Source organism: Falco cherrug, chromosome 12 (assembly GCF_023634085.1).
Source record: "Falco cherrug isolate bFalChe1 chromosome 12, bFalChe1.pri, whole genome shotgun sequence".
Classification (NCBI taxonomy): Eukaryota; Metazoa; Chordata; class Aves; order Falconiformes; family Falconidae; genus Falco; species Falco cherrug.
In genome coordinates, this window is record NC_073708.1 from 7214323 (window position 1) to 7235368 (window position 21046).

Below are 21046 nucleotides of genomic sequence, written 5' to 3' on the forward strand. Positions count from 1 at the left end.
ATCTGGGCAGCAGCTGCTCAAGGCGCAGAGGAGACCCCAGAAACTGCAGCTACCGCTTATGCCTTAAAAGCCAGGAGGGTGATGCCTGGCAGATGCCGGTGGGAGCTTCTCCTGCTACCTCGTGCCAGACCACCCGCGTGTCCCGAGCCAGGTCACTGCGCGAACGACCCGTGATCTCTGCCGCTGCCCAGCGTGACACAGCAGCAATGCGTTTATTCACTGTTAAAGGGAGGGGCACCACCACCAACAGAAAAAGCAAATGTACACAAGAAAAGTGACTGAAGACAGTCTGGTGGCTTGCGGTGATGCCAGCAGCTGGGCCGCCCTCTAACAAAGGAGCGGTCCCGCACGGAGCGCCAGCAGTCACTCCCGGAGCAGGCACAACCACGCCGAAAGTAGGACGGGGATCAGAGGTGTGCAAACACCGGCCAACAGCGAGCCCTGCTCCCTGCTCCCTGCTCGGACTCACGCTCCCGGGAACCTGCTCTCGGAGAGGTATGAAACCCAAGGAGCTACACAGACACCGCGATAGCCAGCCTTGGAAAGGAGACACCGCGTATTTCTTGCAGCGTAACCAAAAGAAGCGAGGTGCTCTGCAAGGATAAAGAGAATTAGCACGGGTTGGTGCTAAGGGCACGCGGGTGTTAACGATGAGAGCACCCGCGCAGGCTGTGGCAGGGCAGCTCGGTCTCACAGACACCCCCAAACCCCATCCGGCACACGGTGCCGCCGGCTGTCGGGGGGGCAGGGGGGGTGTCACACAGCTGCTTGAAGGGAGCCACAAACCCGGTGGGGAGGAGTGTTCAGTCTGGGCTAAGCATCCCGGAGGTAAAGCTGTCTGGTGGTGAGCTTCCCGCTTGGGGAGGATGATTTGCTTGGGGAGGATGATTTTCGGGGGCGATTTGCAATTTCAGAAGTCTTAGCATCAGCACCAATTAACCACCTCCCCCAGCCCCATCTGAGACCCAGATGGGAGGCATAAGCCAGCCTGTCCCAAGTCTTTTGGCGTTTGCAACTTAAATATGGGAGCAGACGCCAGGAAGAAATCGGTTTTGTTTTCCTGAAGAGCCACCCCATACCCTGCAATCGGCGTTTACAGCACGAAACCCCCGTCTGCGTTACTCCCCAGTGATGCTGCCAGGGTGAGCTTTCTTCATCGTATTTTGGTATTGAACTCCTGGCTAACTCTTAATTCACTGTACGAGGGAGACAACTAGGCTATCCGACACTGCTGAGACAACTCAAGCGACAAACAACTCAAAGGTAACAAAAAGACTGGGAAGTAATACAGAAACGTGACCTAGCTGTGAATCTCCTGCCTTTTGGTTGCTTATGACGGAGGTGTCCAAAAAACAGAGGTTGGGAAAAATTAAGACATCCTATTTACAAGTTCATATGCACTTAAAATACATAATTGAGCCCCATTCCTCTGATAATGCACGTCGTGCACCCACAGAGAGAACGTAGCTTGAATGGTCATAAAAAAAAATCTTCAAAGTTTTTTTTTTTCTTAAAAAAAATAAGTTATTTTAGACCTGACAAATCACTTGCCAAAGGGAAGCAGCTGTTAAACAGAAGCAGTTACTCAGTTATACAAGGGCAAAGAAAGCATCAATCAATGAGCTTTAGAAGCTTGTATAACGAAGGAGGCAATTTCAAAAGCTTTTAAGAAACTCACTCTCCAGCTAACGGTTGTTCGCCAGCTTTCAGTGTGCATCAGCCCAGGTTTAAAGCTCTGGGGTTTGTAACCGTGCCGGGCTGGCCGACGGCAGGGTGCTACACCCTGCGCGTAAGCTTCTGCCGAGGGGTGGTGGATGTGAACGTGCTGCTGCAGACTCGCCGTGGCACCTCGGCGGTAAGTCGGCGGCACGGAGCCAGCCCATGGGGGGAAGGCAGCGTGGGGCAGGGGGAGTTCAGCCGGGACTCCCCTCCCTCGCCATGGCCGCGTGGGGTTTCACACCACCGCTCCTCCCGGTAATGTTTCTGGCTGGCGAGCACCCGCGGGCTGGCGATGTGGTTTGTAATGCTCAGTGAATTCATTCCTCTCCCCTGTCCCGTCCTCCCCAGGGCTCGTTGCTCTGTGTCCGCATCCAACCACAGGCGGCTTGGGACCGCTGCAACCAGCTCCTACCTGCACGGGGTGGAAGCGCAGGGGTCAAGTCCCCCTCCAGCTGCCAAGGTCCAAACCTGGAGCCCAGGTCCAGATCGCACTGCACCGGGGGAGGAGGCAGCTCCAGTCCCCCGCCCCCTCTCCCCGGGTCCAGGTGAGATGCTGGCTGAGCCACGGTCCTCGGAGGAGAATGGTAAGAGCTGGGTGCGGGTTTTCTTGCTGGGGATCTCTGTGGGCGGACGGAAATGGTGAGAGTTTCATTTCCCCATGCTACAGGGGCGAGGGGGCGGGGAGGGGGTGTCCGAGGAAGTTCAGTCCATCACAGGACAAAAAACAGGATAAGCACCACCAGCAAGATGATGAAGAGGACGATAATTGCACACCACTGCCGTCGATCTGGAAGGAAAAGGAAGCATCAGTCTTCCTGCTTTAATAGAGAAGAAAAATCGGGGGAGAGGTTTTCTTCACTGTACTGCTAGGAGCTCAATTTAAGCTTAAAGAAGCTACAAAAAGCCAAAGCAGCAGCTCCTCTGGCAGCGTGCCCCACTGCAGTCCATGGGGCAACAGCATTCCTCCTCCAGGACACACGCATTTTTGGGGACAGCTGTGGGAATTTTGAGGCTTCTCCCCAATTTCAAACAAACTTGATTGGCTGGGTCAAAAGCAATCAGGAGGAAGAAGCAGAGAGCTGCTAGGTGTTGCTGTTCAGTCAGGGAGTAACCTGTTTGCTGAAGGAACAAGAAGGGGTCCAGTGAAAGCTGCCCAAAAGAGCTCTGCCAGGAAGAGCTTGTGACAGCTCCACTTAGGAGAGTGCCAGGAATGAGGTCTCCCCTGGATGTCTTTACACCTTGCTGTCCCCATGCATGTTTTGCAGAAGCTCATCACTGCATCACCTCTGAGAGCTGCTATCTGTCTGTAGCAGTGTCTGTGACGGTGAGATAACGCCCCTGTGAGATGAGATCACGGTGCAGCAGCAGGGACAGGGCTGCTGGCACCCCGTCCCAAATTCTGGGTACGGTAGCTACCCCAGGAAGAGCCCTGCTGGTCAGCCCCACCACATGCGACGCCAGGGGCAGCAGAAATGCTTTCACAGCTCTCAGAAGCACTCTGCAACGATCAAAGCATTTTTCTCAGAGGAAAAGGGAGATACAAACAGTTTGCCAGCGATTGTGCTGCCACTGGGCTACTGGTGACCCCAAGTGCACCATCAGCACTCCAAATGCTCTCTCTAGGGCCATATTTCCACCACCTCATTAATCCTCCAGCCAGCCTAATCCTGAAGAATACTTCTCCTCCCGACTCGATGCTGCCTCCATAACCTACCCAAGCACCTACGGGAGAGGGGTAACGGAGGAGGCAACTGCTGGGCGCACCGCCAGCGCTCGGAGAGGCGAGGAGGCGGCGGGGGACTTCCCGGCAGGCACGCTGGGTTTCCTGTTTGCTCTGCCCACGGCACCCTGCCAGCCCACCGGCTTCAGGCACAGCCTTATAAGGACTTTTCTTGTGGGTTCAGCCTCCCCCCCCGGTGCAGAAATCACCTCTTTCCTCTGCCAGCTGAGAGATGTATCTGACTGATACAGGCCTGCAGGCAGGCAGGCACCAGCAGCCTGAGGGCAGGTGGGATTTGGGAAGGGGCTTGCTGCAGGCAAGCATTTGGTGTGGGAGAAGCCACGCGAGGTGGCAAGTGTTTTATGGCACCTTGAAAGCTTTTGTTCAGCAGACAGCCCAGGAAACTGCAGCAGAGCACGAGGCTGCAGAGCTTCCCCTCCTAGCATCTAGAGGGGGATTTTCCCACCGCAGCAGTAGCAGCATAAATAGAAAGGCATCTGTAAATAAAACAAAGGCAAAGGACAGGCTGCAGAGCAGTGTCTGGGCAGGAGCAGCTGCAGGGCTTGGAAGTCTTCCCTCTCTTTCAGGCACCAAGAACTGCTCCCTCCTCTCTGCTTGGGTCTGGGATGGCTGTCGGTGGGTGGGAGCACATAGTGTCCCAGCCCAAAGATCCAAAGGCTTGTCTCTCCCTTTCCAGGACTGGATCCCACTTTCCAGGACCTACCACTTGTCATGTGAGACACTTTGGCGAGCTTCTTCATGACATTATCAAGCCGTGACTGAGTGCTGTCTAACTCATGGGAGAAGTCATCCAGCATCCTGGGGACAGAGAAGCACGGCACTTGTCAGCAAGTGGCACATCCCTTCAGCATTTCTCGGCACGCTCACACACATTGATCAAAACATGAATGTTATCAATGTATCACACCTTGGCAGAGAAAACAACACAGCCTGGTCTCCTGAAAGCAACCAAGGGGGGAAAGAAATCCTGCTGAAGTAGCAGCTCTGCTTTGGTGGAAAGTGGGAAGTCATTTGGGACTCCTGTTGGACTGGTCCCCTGCATGTTCACGGCTGAGCTCTACGCACCCCTGCGAGGTGAGGAGCAGGGAATTTCCTCCTTTTAAGAGGAAAGTCTCACTTACAGTCTCTGATTAGCAGAGACTACTTAGATCTAGGTGCCAGGTTGGACTTTAAATCTCTTTCCTTGTTCAGGACTTGCAGCTGAAGCTAAAATCTTGTTCCGGTCAGGTATCAAGCATGAATGAGATTTGCAATTGCTTTTAAGGTGCTTTTTGAACTCTGCATGGAAGCTACCACCTCTGCCTCTTCCACACAGCGACTGCAGTGAATCTGAATTCTGTAACGAATCTGAACACGGTTCATGTTTCATGAAGCATGGCTTCATGAAGCCATGTTTTGTCAATGACAAGAGCCCATTTGAAGAGAAACAAGCACATCTGGAATCAAGGTACCAATCAGATTGTCTCCAGCCAGCGGGACTTTAATGCTTAACATATTTCAAAGGACCAACTTCCTTCATCTGGGGTTCTAGAGTGCTTGTTAAACCCTCATTCAGTGGGCAAAAAGTTGTAAAAAAACGCATTGCAGTAGTTACCTACTTGCTACTAGTCTAGCAAGCACTGATGGCTTATGTGATGACTTGGAAGCGGACACACCACAGTAACATGTTTCTACGACAGCAGAACACTCTCATGCTGCAAAAGTTCATACAGGAGGTAGGTGTAAAGTTCCTCCTCTCCATCAAAGTAGATGTCACTTCACAAGGGACATAGCCCTCCAGTCTCTATCAGCCAAGGAGGGCTCTTAGGCATTGAACCCTTCAAGCCTCTGGAAGTGGTAGCTGTTAGCCTGCATAACTGGAAACTATATGCAGTTGTTTGCAAAGGACATGCACTGGGAAAAAAATCTAATTTATATGTAAATGGATGGATGCAAATTATTTTGTGAGCTACCCTTTAACCCTTTGCGTGGGTGAGGGATATTTTTAGCTTTAACTATGAATAGTAGCTCTGTGCTGCGTTTCAGAGCAGCAAGGCAGAGCCAAGAGCCCCCAGGTCAAGCAGTTATCTGTGGGCAGCACAAAACCCCATGGAGTGAGAAAGTGCCCAGTATCCCCATTACACAACACCTCCCTTCCTCATCTGTTCAGTACTGCTGGATGCCTGAAGCAGAGGAGCCAACTGTGTGCCTTAGGGAAGGTCCATAAAAAGGAGAGAGAAGGAAGGGTAAACTGGCAGCCAAGCCTGCCCTAGGTGCAGGCTTTCAATGAGACTGCAGCTGGATCCTTGCAGGCTGCAGTAAGAAACGCTTTCTGCTGCCTAAAATCAAAGGTTGGCTAGGAGAGGCTGCCTGAGAGACTAGTAAATTCAAGGCCCTAACAGGGGTAGATACGCGTGCATGGACTACCAGCTGTGTGGCAGCCAACCCCACACCCCACTGGATTTTTGGTGCTGTGTCTCACACTTACACTGCTTGCTCCTCCAGCTCCCCACCGATGCGCTGGGACATGTTCTTCAGCACTCCAATGCTGCCAGAGACCAGCTCCAACTGCTCATCTTGCTGCTCCACAATCAACTGGGACCAAAGAGAAGGGAAACGGGCAGTTACAGGTCTGCTGCCTCCTGCAGCTGGGTTGGCACCAGCCAATCCAGTGGACAGACACTCACTGCTTGGCCAGCGTCAGCTGCCAAGGCCTGAGCACAGCCCTAAGCCACCAGGAACGAGGACCGCATTCCTAAGAAATGTCGACGTGAGAGCCACAGGTAAGCCTCCCCAGCATGGCATCCCTGTGGCACAGCAGGCTGCAGTCGACATCGCTGCAAATCCAGCCTCAGCTCAGCCATGCCCCCTCCCCTCCCGGCTACACCCACCACTAAAGTGACTCTTGAAAGCCACAGGGGCTGGTCACCAAAACCTCCACAAGCCCCGCCGTCCACTGCAGGTATGGCAGCGGGGCACCAGGGAGCCACACAGATGCTGCGCCTGGGAAACATAACCTGGAACCTGCTGCAGCTAACAAGAGGTTAATGTGAGTAAAGGCTGTTGCAGCTTCTACAGCTAAAAATAGCAAGCCTGGCTCTGACTGTGCCAAAGGAATAGGTCTGCTGATGTTTTTAAGTCACTTTCAGGGCACAGTCCCACTAAGGATTAGACTTACCCTAGTTACCTATTTCTGAATCTATTTATCTTCCTAGAGTCACTAGGTAAAACTCATCTGAGCCGGGGCATCATCTACTAGCTTTAGTAGAGTCTGGCATCTCCAAGGAGCTGCCTGTTTAAAGGCCCATGTTGAGTGGGGTGCTGCACGTGGGTCTGCACCTCCGGGCGAACTGCCCCTGCAGCGGGGAAGCACCTCGCCAGGGGCTCTTGCAAAACCCATGCACAGGCTTTCTCACGAATGTCCTGTTGACAAAGGCAGGAAAAGGAAGCAGGCATGTGCTCCTGCTTCTAGCCTGTTCTGATGAAGATGCACACCAACAACAGCAAACATCAGCTCATTTTTTCAGCTTAGGGGAAGCCGCATAAGAGAAACAGGCTCTTTTCTGTTTGCAACATTTCTGCTTTTCCAAAGATTTCAGCAATCCCCGTCGTATTAAAGCTTAGTGTGCTACATCCTTCAGTTCACATCGTTTGCCTTCTGCACAGAGCAGAAGACTCAGGCCTCAAGGGTTAAAAACTCTGCACCAGGATGCATCCAAGGCTGTGGTGTACAGGAAACACACGCACAGGTATATACTGCAAGCAAAGAGGAGGGCTCTTGGGTCCCTGGATCCAGACCAGCCAAAGACTGAATGTTTTTTTTCCTTCTTACAGCCTGTACCTCATCCCCAGCACTCATTTGGCAAGCAAAGGTATTTAGTCCGCATGGTGCCAGCTGCCTTACCTGTTGTTGAGCTTGCTGCTCCTCGATGAAGTGTGAATTTGCTAATTGCAGCTCCCGGTCCAGACGGCTGTATTTGTCAGGTCCAGAGCTCCAACTCTGACTCCCGCTTTCTCCCAGGAGTGCCTAAACAGATGCAGAGAGCCCTTAGCAACACCCTTGTATCTGCTTACAGCCCATCTATACAGGTGTAGGGGGAAGGCAGACAAGGCAACACTCCCGTACACACGCATACAACATCCTTTTCCTCCTGCTCTAGTGCTACTCAGTCAGAGTGGTGTTAGGAACTAAAACGACACGATGCCAAAATGCCAGCCTGGGAAGTCTCTGCAGCATGATATTGCAGATGTGCCTCTCCAGCAGCAGGAGAGCTGGAGTACGACTGACAGACGGTACGCACAGGAGGTCTGCACAGCACAAAGGACTGGCAAAGGTCTGCTCGAGAGGCAGCACTGCATGCTAGGACACATGAGCTGGGATGTATCCCGATACATTGTGCTAACAGATGTATAGCTCGAACTGAGCACGGTACTGCTAATGACAGGGGCTTAAGAGGGTCTGGATAAAGTACTTAACCAGTTAAGCTGACCATAAAATAGTGTGGTATTTCGCAGTGCTGTGTGCTCATGTTCTTTGATTCAGGTTACCTGTTCCTCCGGCGTACTGCTCAGTTGCCAGCATACAAGATCACACTTGCTTACAAGCTCTACAACCTGAATGGAGAAGGTTGTGCAGAGCCAGCAGGGACATGGCTTTCCAGCCAAGTTAAATCTCATCCCTGGAAGGAGTATAACATGAGTGACAGACACTGGAGAACGAACACGGCCCACAGGTGAGGAGCTGCACCCTGCAGCACTATGAATGGGTTAGGGAACTCTGCCCACCAGCGTGGTGGCAAGGTCGACTTGTAATGAGACCATCTTGCAGCTTCTGGTCACGGGCAGGAGGGGATGGCTGAGTATTTATGAAGAACAGCAAGACAATGACCAGGCTGCTGTGGCAAGCAAAACCCAAAACAGTCTCTGCAGTTCATCTGCCTTGCAAGGTTCAAGGCGGAGTGACAAAAGCCAACGGGCTGACTGTGCAGGAAGCCAGCAGGACATCTAGCTTTGTCTGCCCCTGAGACACTAAGCAAGCTCCTGGTTCTCTCCAGTTTGTGGCAACTGCAGCTACTGCTTATTTAGCGTGGTGTGCTTGTTTTGCTGCAGCTTCAGCAGGAAGGCCTGTTTGCCAGCCTTAGCCTGTGAGGGTCAGGTTGCCACCAGCCAGCCTCTCGGACACAAAGGCACGCTGGAAAAGCTTCACGGTCTGGAGGAAGGAGAGGAACTGGGGAAGGGAGAGGAAGACAGCAAAGGGAAGTCGGTTTTCCTGACCAGATGTCACTGCACGAGCTGGGCCATATGGTCTCCCGCAGCTAGCAGGAACTTCACGCAAAGGAAAACAGCAAAACACAGACACAGCTACAGACTTGTTTGAGCAAGGGTGTAAGGGACTTCGCTTCTTCAAGTGTTTGCCAATCATGTCAATTATCCCTGTAGCAAGCTCAGGAATCAGCTCTGTGCTTCTCAGTAGCTTGTTGCAATTTGTCATTTTTGCCACAAGTGGCAAGACTGATGCCACCAGTTAAGTTAAATCATACGAAGGATGAACCGACTTTTACTGAGGCAGCTCTGCGATCTCCTTACAGCCTCCTCATCAGCTGGGAAGAAACACAACCTGCATCTATTCCTATTCCTTAGATTACAAATACAGACAACTTGAGACTCCTTGAGCTTCTTCCATCTTCTTACATGGCTACCTATTACGCAAGGCAGCTGTGTGAAAGGATATTGCAGCATTTTGGCTCCTAAATACAGCAGAGCGCAGGATTACATTCACTGACATGGATTCTGAGTCCGTTCCCCCTGAGGAGGAGGGAGATTCCCCTTACTGCCAGATGATGCAACACTGACAGTTGTACACAACCAGATCTGAAGACAGACAGATGGCAAGTGCTGATTTACTGCTTTGAGAGGGTGGCAGCAATGTGCCTGTGAGAACCAGCTCTCTCAGGTCAGCAGAACAGACACGGTTCACACACAGCTTTGCTGCAGCATGCAAGCCCCTTCCCAGAACAAAGGCTTTTAACGGGATGAGTTACAGACAGGATGTATATTGTAATAACAGCTTTTACAGTTTTGATCAACGCTATACACTACCTTACGCCATGGGGCCTTGGAGTAAGTGAAAATGTAAGTTTCACCTAACATGTACCTTAAGACAACAGCTGGTAGAGCAAATAAATCCTCCTCACTCCTTCAAGTACCAAACAGCCGCTGCATGCACTCAACTTGCCTGTTTCTGGTTCTCACCTGCCTGTTTTTTCTTTCAGCCAGTGCTTGCATGGAGGAGTTTGACATCTGATCCTTCATTTCCTGTTTATTCAACAAAAGAAGTGGTATGTAAGCATTGGATTTGAGGTGACAAGCAGTTTCAGGGTGCTACAGGGCTGTCTATATCTAGCAAGGCTTCTTTAGGGGGGGTGAGGGAAGGGAGGTTTTCTTTGAAAATGTACAGTTTTAAAGAGTCTAGAAAGGTATTGTAGAAAGCTTCATCACAGTTCATTGTTTTACTAATACTAGAATCAACAGCAATGGGATATTTTGAAAATATTCCTTATTTACTGCACATTTTGTTCCACTACAGCCAGAAACAATTTGCATAACATTTAATATTCCCATTGATAGACTGTAAGAAAGAGTTATGTTCCTCAAGGTCTTAGAAGCCTGTAAGCCTCTGTACTTTATTCCCAGTTGCATCTGGTTTTATATTGCACAGTATGAGGCAGACTTCCTGTCCTGTGGCCGTCCTCTCTGACTATGCCTACATCTTCTCTTTCACCACTTAAGTTTTGCTGTTGAGTTCCTGGAGATCACTAGCCACAGAAGGCTCCCCATCACAACATAAAGTTGTCTAGTTTTCACAGGGTAGGCTAGCAAATAGTCAATATGATCTAGCAGAGGTTAATCCACCAGCACAGTTCTGATGTCACCAGAACATTTAGGTATATTTTACTGTCCAGAGATGTGTAATAAATCACCCATGAGCATCAGATCCCACTCGATTACTTCTCACCAGCTAATACGCATGCTGCTGTGCGTCAGGAATTTCCCCATGGAAACTGGAAGTGGGCTGCAAAATGCCACTAATGAATTTCATTTAACAGTAAGAAACATTGCTCCAAAACCCATTAGCCAGCACTTTTCAGCCAGGAAAAGAGGACCATAGAGCAGGCTTGCCTGATCCTGTGGGTTTGGGAGTGGACCACGTCGAGGGCAAGGCAGTGAGCACTTGCCTGCTACCCGGAGCCAGCGCGGTTTCAGGATCCCTTCCCACGCAGCAAGCCTTAGGAACTGCATCCAGACCACAGGACTGCAGGTAGGGTGCATGCTTGCTGCCAGCCACAGCAATGCGTTTTGTGAAGCAGGAACATCGGAGTCATGAGGAACAGCAGAAACTAAGCTAAACTCAGTGTAGCTATTAACAGGGAGAAAACTTCCTAACTATCAGCTTGTTACCAGGCAGCGAAGGTTTTGAGAAGATGCTTCGTCTCTATTTATTACCACCAAGTTGTTAAAATTCTCTTTTTGCTTCTAAGTGTGAGCTTAAACACCCAAAAAAAATCTCCCTGAAGTTAAAAATAAATCTAGTGGTTGTTTGGTAGAGGTAGGAAGCTGCAGTCACCATGTCAATAACACCAGGCTTTAACCACCTGTCAGTGTTCAAAGTGGACTCCCTGTTTTTGAAAACTAGTGCTACAATAGCACAGGACAGTTGCGATTTCCTTCAACTCTGAAGGGAAGCTCTAGCCTCCCCTGCATCACAGTGGGATCTTTACTCTTCCTCTCCAGTTACTATAGGTTCCCAGGCTTGCTGTTGTGAGACAGGTGTGAGGACTTAAAGGGCCGCAGCAGGAAAAGGAGAGTATGCCACGGGGGGCACCTGCACCCCTGCAGCCCCAAACCTCTCTGGGCAGCCCCAGGAGGGAGCACACAGGGAAGAGGAGGAAGCCTAAGAGAGAGCAGGTAGCAGGTTTATTCTCTGCTCTCCAGTTCAGCACAGAAACAGCCACAAGCTTTCCTTTTTTAAACCGCCTAATCACTCCCCCGCCTTCCCTACACTCCCACCCCAAACCCACATTCCTTACCCTGACCACCTGCCGTGTGCTCGTGATGAAGGCTTTCCTGATACCCAGCTCCGTCGCATCGAGGTTGAATTTCCGTGGGTTTGCCTCAACAATGCGTAGGCAGTGAGTCAAGGAATCCCCATTAGTGGTGGTGGGTACGCACACAGATCGACAAACCCCAAGCGTGCTTCAGCGGGGACCTACCAAATGGCCATTGCGATGTGCTTCTTCCCAAAATTTGATTAGCAACATATGAAACACTGGAGGAAAAAACAGGCATAGCAGGAACGCACTGTGCAGCACATGCACCAGTGTGAGGTTTCTCTCTTGCTTTTTATTTTTTTTTTTTTGTTCTCTGATGCTGCACAGCGCTTTCAGGAGTGTTCAGATGAACACAAGGAAAAAGGAGTATTTCTGGAAACCAGCCTGGAGTATGACTGACTACACAGAAATCCAAATTCATACAGCACACAATAGGCTTTCTGAAACAAAGCATCTTGGAACATACCTTGTCAAAAGGAAAACAAAACAAAAAGGCAAAAGGAAAATCCTTTTGCTGAACACACTTGCCTTAATTTCCCATCTGCACTCTGAGGAAAGCTGATGTAAATGCAAAATTTGACCCCAAATAGTCCTGATTTCTGCAAAAAGCAACTACTGGCAAGCACTGGTACTCAGCCGTTTAGTACAACTTGGGAAATGCACACCCCTACCTCCAAAGGACCACAGAAAGGATATTAATTGTTTCATCCAAGTCTTCCAGGTCCCACTCGATGCTCCGCAGATTGTTCCTGAGCTCATTAGTGGTCCAGTCGATTTCTTCTCTTGTGGCGATGGAGGGATCTTGCAAGAGCTCTGTCCACCTCTGGAAGAGCCCCTGGGCGGTGTTCACAGCTTTCTGCACCTCCCTGCAGCCAGGGTGATTAAAGAGAAGCAAAGGGATTAACATCAGTTGCCCTACAGCAGTCACACCAGGACAGTGCTGTGCCCAGCTGAGCAGCCTTCTCCCAAACATCTTTCCTTCAAACAAGTTTTAGTATACTTTGTAAAATAAGGATTTGCCCTACCTGCTGGACAATCCTGTCTGCACCACAAAGCAATGAGCAGCAACTTACAGGTCAGCTTGAAGGGACCTATTTCTTTAGGGCAGTTTCTGTTAAGTGTCACACAGGCAAGCCAGGGCAGAGTGTCTGGACAAGGCACATCTTTGGCAATTAATGTTTTGCATTCCTCTCAACAGCTTTCCTCCAAAGCCTCTTGACTACCTATGTCAGATACCCTAAGGGCACACAGAATTACAGGAACTGTCCCCACAATACAGCCAGGCAGGCTGTTGAGTGGAGCACTGTTTATTTTAATTCAGCATTTAAAAAATACACAGCTCTACTATGCTGGCTTAGGGAACAGAAGTCTTTTCTGCTGCTCTAAGCTTTTTGGAGATGAATGCATTCACAGCACGGGAAGGTAGGCTTTGCTGACAGCACTGAACACTGCTTTGCTGGTTTGGGGCAAGTGGGTCTGTAAGTTTGGGTCATGGTCCATCACCGTGGCCATCTGTATTTACAAACTCTGTGGTCCTGAGCTGTGAAGCCCTCCCCCAGGTTCATGGGGAGCCAGAACGAGGGATGCAGACGAGATCAGACTTTCTGGCATGAAAGGTGGCCACCACGCAAGCCCAAGAGGTTGCACACAGCATCCACGTTAAGATGCAAGTGTTTATCCCCAGTGAAGGAAAGCAGGTTATCAGTGAGGGAAGCTCAGGACAGATCAACTGAGCGCACAACCTACAGGGGTGCCAGGCCATCAGCTTTCTTTATGTTACACTGTGGCCTGAAGTACCCAACTTTGCTGTCTAAGCTGCAGTCTCTCAACACCCTAACACATGCCCTTCTCTTCTCACACGCCTACGGCTCCGAGTCTGCCACAGCTAGTGCCCTGAAGTCAGCAGCCCGCACTGAGGATCTGGCAAGCTTCATTCCCTCCACTACTTGCTAGCAAAGTTTTGGGTTTGGTTGTTGGGGTTTTTTTTCCTTCATCTGAGCAGGAATTTAAAGCAGACCTGGATATCCTGTGACGGGAGGAGTTACAAACACCAGGAAAGCAAACCAAATGCAACACCGGTGGCTCCACCACCACCAGCCCCTTCGAACCACTGGGTAATAATTAACACTGGGAGCGGCAGCACATCCCTTCTCCCCTCCCAGCCCTTCCTCGCACGGCGCAAGAACTTCTCCGGGAAGTTTGACGGGACGTTTACTCCCCACCCATGGTGACTCCTGTTTTTTCCCCTCAGCACCAGTTCAACCTGGCAGCGATTCACTTTCCCCGGCAGCACCAGCATCCCTTCCCACACCTCTCGCCCTCACAGGGCTTTCCCCACCGCTCCCCTCGGAGCCTCCGCTGCTCCCGAGAGCTGTTCTACTGTGACATGTGGTAGGAGACTGGCCTGCAGCAGGAGCTGATGGTGGCCCTGGGGTAGATCTTGGAGACCAAGGTGCTTTCACCTTATTAGTTACGATTTTTCTTTCCTCCTGCCTTGACCACCTTTGGTTTGTGTTTGCCCGGGCTCGGGGCCCTTCTCTGCTTGCTCCCACTCCCGCCCGCAGTCCAGGCTGCGGTTTCTGCCGCCATTCGGTGCCTGCCCCTCTCCATCCCTCCGGCCGGCACCCCCGGCCTCTTGGTGACACCCCCCCCAAGGGCGACATTTCCCAGCCGCTGCTACCTGGCTCTGACGGCAGCTCTGACTGCGGGGACAGGCAGCCAGGCTGTCCCCAAGCCGGGCCACCGTGCCAGCACCCGCACCTGCGGCCAGGGCCCCCCCCCCGCCTCCCCCGGCCCAGGCCCCGGCCCCGGGGGGCGCCTACCCGGCGCGGCGGGGAGCGCTTCGTGCGGGGAGGCCCGAGCGCGGCCCGGCACCTGCCCGGCACACAGCGCCTCGCCCCGGGGCCTCCCGCGCCCGGCCCTCGACGCCGGGCACCCAGCGGGGCCCACAGACAAGGCGGGGGGGACGGGGACGCCATTTTCCCCCACCCGATCGCCTCCAGAGACCCCCGACCGCCGCTCACCCCGCCCCTCCTCAGGCCTGCCGTGCTGCGGGAGGCCGCTCCCAGCCCGGGGGAGCCCCCCCCGGCCCTCTCCCCGGCCCCCAGGGCGCGGGGTGCCCGCCGGCGGGCAGCGCTCACCCCTTCACCACGAAGAAGGGGTCCTCCATCGACATGGCGCTGCCGCCGCCCCCGCCGCCGCCGCGCGCCCCCCGCCCCGCCCCCGCCGCCGCGCCCCGCCCCCCGCGCCCCGCCCTCGCCGTCACGCGCCGCACGCCTGCGCACACCGCCGCGGCGGGGGGGTGGGGCGGGCCGGGGTGACGTCACAGCGGCCGCCTGAGGCGGGCGGCGCCACGGCGGCTGCGTGAGGTGGCGGCGGGTGCCGGGGGGCGGTCGGTGCCTCCAGGCCGGTGCCGGGCGGGGGTCGGCCCCGCCATGGGGTGTGGGACCGTCCTGGCTCTTCCTGAGGGTTTTTCCCAGGGGCGAGGAGCCGGTGGCCCGCTGGGCCCCGCAGCCCTGCGGTGGCAGGGTGTCCCCTCAGCCCTTGCCGCCCTGTCCCCGACGTGCCGGCTTCTCGGCGCTGAGGAGGCGCGGCCCGGCCCGGCCCGGCCCGGCTCGGCCCGGCTGCTGGACCGGCGTCCCGCCCGGGGCGGGGGAGCAAGAAGGGGAGAGCGACAGGCGGGCTGCCCTGCCCCGCTGCCCTTCCTGCCCGGGGGACCCGCGGGCGCCGCTTCCTTCCCCCTCCCTCGGCGGGGCCGGAGCAGCCCTTTGCCTCCTGGCTTTTGTCCATTCCAGGGCGAGGACCCCCGGTTCCCTCGCTCCTTGCTCTCTTACATCTCTGGGCTCCTTAGTAGCCTCTCCCAGCTGCGAGCACAGACAGCCCTGGGCTTGGGAAACCTGGCAGGAAAGGGCTGGTGCCTGTGCGGCATTTGGCACGTTCCCACTTGGCACGGCCGAGCTGCCGGTGCAGCGCTCTGCGGGATCCCTGCGTTACTCCCACGGGACAGGCAGTGCCTGTTGGTTTTGCGGAGGCTTGGCCAGGAGTAATCCCCCAGATCTTTGCTCCCTTGACCGAAGTGCATGTCCCTGCCTGTGCTTCCCGAATGTGGCTGTGGTCCAGCATCCCTAGCAAAGGCAGTGCCGGCTCGCTGAGGGAACAGGCTCAAAACCCATTTGCAGAGATGCTTCTTCAGCATGTGAACTGGATACCTCGGTTTTGCGATCGCAGCAGCTTTACTCGCTGAGTGTGGGGTGGGAAGGCTGTGGCACATGTAAAACCGGTTTCTGCAGTTTGCGGGGTGAGAAAGCCGCCTCCTGCTCCGGCCAGCTCCACGCCTGGGAACCCGTAGCTTGCCAGCTGTGGTGCAACAGGCAGCAGCTTTAGGGCTTGTGTTTGCTGGCCCTTCCTTGCTGCACCTTGGATGGCTTGTTTCCCACACCAGGTTTTGGGGGGCATCCCTGCCAAATGCGCTGTGCTGAGCACGGTGGGTTCCCTCTAAGAAAAAACAGAATGCCAAAGAGCCACTCAGCCAGTTTGTCTGCCCCTGTTCCCCAAAGTCCTTGTACTGTCCAGAAACTCATGATCCTCTCATGATTTTCACCTGTGCTTCATACCCTTCGGAGTTCCCACCTTCCCCATTACTGCTGTTTCCCACTCTCTGCTGCAGTCCTTGTCTCCTGCTCTGACAGCTTTGGATTTCTTGCTGGGATAGAGAAACCAGCGTGTTTCCATGCAGGGGAAGGAGAGCTTAGGTTGGGCTGGAGCTGCTCAGTGGTTCTGTTTCCTCGTGCCAACAACATCCCAGCAAAGGCCTGGTATTTACTGGGTACCCATGCTGGCTTTCCTTTGGATGCTGCTGTGCTCTGCAGGGACAGCGTTTCCCAATGTGCTGTGCCTTAACGATTCATGTATCGCAGATGGACTTGGAGGTGGTGGGTTGTTCTGCAAAGTGCAGGACACTGTAACTCACCTGTCCAAACGTGCACCCTCAGCGGGGACACCCCTCTGAATGTCATAGCTTTGTTGCTCTGTGTTTGAAGCCTCTGAGGGATTTAGTTGTAGTCGTTGGGGTGCTTAAAGATGTGGTGTATTCTGAGCAGTGTGCTGAAGGGTATCGGGGTTAGATTTGTTCAAACATTTGTGAAAGTCTGTTGTGACAATATGCAGTGCTCTCCTTTCGGTGCACTGAGGCTGCACGGTTCAGCTCGCTCTTGCCAAACATCCCCTGAAACCTTCACTGTGCTGGGAATGAAAAAGGGAAAAGCTCCCATAGCCTCTTAGAGTTACTAGCTAGGAATTTCAGAAAACCTTTAAGAAATTATGTGAACACTTTATTCACTTAATTGAAACTGTTTTGGTTTTTTAATGCATTTGCAAAAAAGTGTAAAGCTTCGTAGAGCTGTTGAGGGCTGAAAGTAAGGAGGTGCTACCAAAATGTAGGGAAGCTGCAGACTTTCCAGGAATAAAACAGCCTTTTCTTTGATGCTGGAAATTAATTTACACGATGTAGTAAATCATTTAGATTTTCATATGAAAGCTGCTCCAGCCGTGCTGCTCTGTATTTTTTAGAAAGGGAGCATTTTTGCAGTTTCTTGTGGAAAGCTCTGATTTTTGGTTTGGAAGCAGTGATGAGTGTTTCGGTAGCTTTTCAGCATGCTCGGCTAACCGATTCCTCCCTGGAAGAGGAGTGCTCGGTGCATGGCACACAGCTGCAGAACTGGTCAGGAAAGATCTGATTAAACACTTCAGCGCCGAAAAGCGCCAACTCATCAAAATCCCAACTGTCTGCAGGGAAGAACTGGGCTCACTGAAACTTTTATCAGGAAAATTTTTGTGGCATGTGTGTACACGCACAGGGGTGTGCATGTGATCCCATACTAGCCTGGTGTTAAGAATATGCATTTGGTGTGGAAGATATGACTTTTCCTCTCGGGAAAAAGCTGGATTGGTTTGAATTTGGATTTGTAGAAGTATAGGGGATTTTTTTTTTTCCCCAGAAAAAGTTTTACAGTTAAAGAAGTGATAAAGCAAATGGGTTTCAGATGCTTTGGTGTTTTTCCTCCTTGTTTGCATTTTTGGTGGAAGTTGTTGAAGGTTTTCAGTGGTGGCTGTAAGAGGAGGATTAAAGCAGTGATAACTTCTAGCAAAACATTAGCCTGTAGCTAAATCTTCAGTGCTGTGGTGGGCAGCGAGGTTTTACACCAAACCCTGAGGGTTTCCATCAAATCCTGCCCACTCATGGCCCCTCTGCGCTTGTAACTGGCTTCCTGAGCCTTGTTTTTACAAATCTGTGGGGACTTCACTGTGAAGCACAGAGGGGGCAGAGGACAGGAGGCCTCAGCCTTGCGATAGCATGGTGACCTGATGGCAGCAGCTGTGAGGTGTTAAAAGAAAAAGATTCCGAGAGGTGACTGCTCCTTGCTAAGAAGGCAGCTTGGATGCTGGATGCTCCTGGTCCCACGTGCCGGAGCCAATGGAATGGGTTTCCTTGGGCTTGCAGTTGTCTGGGAAGGAGCAAAGCCTGAATGAAGCTTCTCCTGTGGTTGTGGCTTTCCTCCTGTTGCTGTCTCTTGTGGGCTTTCGTTGTCTAACGAGGTCTGGGTTCATGCCATAGCTGTACCCTTGGGTGGGTTTGTAACAGTGCAAGGCCTGTGTGCAGCAGAAACTGCAAACCCTGACTGGGCAGCTGGACAAAAATGGTAAAAATGCAATCAAGTATGGAATAAATAAGCAAATGCAAGGTGATAATTCATGGTAGGATGCAGGATGACTATTCAGAATACAGGATGTTCTGGAGAGAATTAATTTTCCTCTTTGTGGTGCCTGAGCAATCAGTTATTTAATGGAGATGAAAACAAGAAATTAAATTGAGCAAAAGTGGCATTACTCTCTGCAGGGTGTACCATCTGGGACTGCCTGCTACGGGATGCCAAGGATGCTGAGCGCTTACCCAGACCCAGAAAGAGGTTAAATGACATGAGCAGCGAGGTGCTGAACTGCCAGAGTCCTTGTTACTTTCTTAAGTGGGTGAAATTAGAAGGAACTTTTCTCCAGCAGCCTTTCCCCGTAACCTTCCTCATTATCCCCGTGTCCAGGGATGACCTCGCCAGGGCTCTGGGCCCCGTCACATAGTCAGCCCCACAAACCAGGTGAAGGACGAGGTGGCCAAAGGAAGATCCCTACATGAGGGGAGGAGCGCAGATCTGAAGGAGCAGGGGGAGGTGAGGCCTGCTGGCATGCACAGATGTTTTATTTTGCAGTTTCCCTTGATGGTGGGAGGAGGGATTTGACACAGAGAGGATTTGATCTGCCCTTGCTGCTCTCGTGGGTGGTTGCTACTCGGAGGACTCAAGGTTGCCTCCTGGCATGCCTTTGGACTTTTAGTAAACACTGCGTGTGGTGTGATTTGCTGGCAAGTCCCAAGGACCCCGGTCCCCCCTTTTGTCAGCCAGGAGCGGAGCAGGCAGCCTCTCCTAGGATAATGGCTCCATGGCTCCGGAGCATCATTGTGCAGCTTCCCCATCACGCCTAAGCAGGAAGCACTTGCACAGAGGACACATCTGTGCTCTGGGATGTGCAGAGGGCTGCAGTTGTCATTTGCCCACCGGCTAAAAGGAAGGTGACATTGAGATACAGGGAGAGAAAAAAATAATAATAATTAGGCTGAGACTCCTTTGGGCAGGCAATCTGCCTCAAGGTTTGCTGAACTGTGACTTCAGTTGGCTCCTTGCGGAGTTTGCACGATTAATTTGAGATGCTGAACCCTGTGCTGGGCTGCAGGTGAACACCACCGAGGCTGCCGCCTTCATTAGCAGTTTGCTGGGGAGCAAATTGCTCCAGCGAAAAGCATGAGCTTTGCTGGGCAGCCAGAGGGTTGTCTGCTGGCTGCATCCCAGGGCTGTCCTGCTTCTTTCCCCCCTGGACACAAGGCAGCCTCTGTCTTTGGTGGCACAAGTGGCACAAGACCCATTGCAGGCATATCAGAAAGGGAAAAAAAAATATACAGGAAGGTGAACTACAATAGAAGGGTTGTCTGATAGGAAACCTCTGACAAATACATGCAGTTTTTTCCCCAGGAAGCCAAAACCAGTTCCATAAAACACTGAAAGATGTGGGGCCACATTTTTCCAAGGGAAATGGCTGCCTGAAGAGGCTGATAGCTGGCAGTAGGATTTTTCTACCGCCCCTTCTGTGTGTTTGGAGAGGCTGCTGGAGGAGTAGCAAGATTTGTGATGGGCAGGATTTCTGATGGGTTCAGGTCACGGGTCTCCAAGGCAGGGGAGGGAAATCCCAAGCCAGTGGCTCAGAGTAAGGGAAGGGAAATTTTAAATCATTTGTGCAGTGGGAAAAGGGGGCATCCCAGGTCACCGATGGAAAAAAAAAAAAAAAAAAAAAAAAAAAAAGACATGTAGGAGGGAGCCCTGCCTGCCTGGGTTATCTACACTATCATCTTTGTCGATGGGAAGGGGGTTTTTAACCCTGGAAAAACCCTTTGCTTTCTAGTACGAGGCTGTGCTGCTGGCTCACACCCCGCTGTGGTTTCAGGGGTGGGTGTCTCAGCACTCTCAGAAGCCGAGGGAGCTGCTTCCTCTTCTTTGGGTTTAGGCTTGTATTGATTTGTTTGTATTTGTTTTGCTTGCGTGTTGTGTTTGGTTTTCATTCGGCAGCGATTAGTGGTTAGCGTTCTTGGCTGTGTTTTGGGATATTTCCCAGTTCTTCTGACATTATCTCCAAGCATGGATAAACCAGAGCAGTTGGGAACCCCACAGGATTCGTTACCAGTGTCTGATTGTGGCAGGTCCATACTGCATCCATGTGAATCAACGTTTTTTCTGAAGAAAAAAAGCACCCAACCACCCCAAACAAGCCTTGTCCTCCTCCTCCTCCTGAGCCCTGTGTAGGTCCCTCACAATTCAGATGTTTGTTACTCCCATCTAGAAATGAACTCGGGCTGAGGATGAATCCACATGTGGAAATGTTCCTCCCTGTCCTGTTTGATGTCTGTCAGCAACCTCTGGGGATGCGCCTGCATCTCCTGGGGCTTTGGCTGTCCTGAAGCTCTGTTTTTGCTGCAGGCAGCTGTTGGTGCAAAAGCTTTTGCCCCAACCCCGCTGGTGGGGGTGGGAGGTCTGGCTGTTTCATTCTCATCTTCTTCCCAGGAAGGGTCTAACTCATGAATCCGGGTGCAAATACAAGAGAGAGGGGACGATGCACTGCAGTGGTTCCAGGACAGCCAAAAGAAGTGATGGATGAACTCAGCCTGTGCTTTGAGTAGACCCTGATTTCACCATCCTACCCAGCGGGTTCACACCTCTTTGCTGCAGCTGGCTTCCCCTCTGTGGCCTGCACATTTGGTGACAGCGAGGGACTGGTGGGGAGGTGGGGACCCGGACAGGCACTGCTGTTGAAACAGGATCTTGCTAACCACATCCTCAGCCCCACCGCCGCAGGTCGGGGCGGCTGCGCTGTGTGCCAGATGGCAGTGCCGGTACGGCCCCCA

At 52.4% G+C, this 21046-nt stretch overlaps 1 protein-coding gene across 4 annotated transcripts; it reads right to left on the minus strand.

Annotated features, from left to right (window-relative positions):
• Positions 1-171: 171 nt before the first annotated feature.
• STX6 (syntaxin 6) lies at positions 172-14787 on the minus strand. Of its 4 annotated transcripts, XR_008734762.1 has the most exons (9): positions 14688-14753; positions 12244-12413; positions 11527-11621; positions 9692-9754; positions 7344-7466; positions 5928-6034; positions 4164-4258; positions 2132-2506; positions 172-593 (listed from the first exon to the last, which is right to left on the minus strand). XR_008734762.1 is itself a non-coding variant. In XM_055724932.1 (8 exons), the coding sequence occupies exons 1-8, from the start codon at positions 14720-14722 to the stop codon at positions 2430-2432; spliced, it is 765 nt and encodes a 254-aa protein (XP_055580907.1). In that variant the 5' UTR covers positions 14723-14787; the 3' UTR covers positions 172-2429. The 4 variants fall into 4 exon arrangements, 3 of the variants coding, with proteins under 3 accessions (XP_055580907.1, XP_055580908.1, XP_055580910.1); XM_055724932.1 differs by having other exon boundaries at positions 172-2506; positions 14688-14787; XM_055724933.1 differs by having other exon boundaries at positions 172-2506; positions 11527-11610; positions 12233-12413; positions 14688-14737.
• Positions 14788-21046: the final 6259 nt, after the last annotated feature.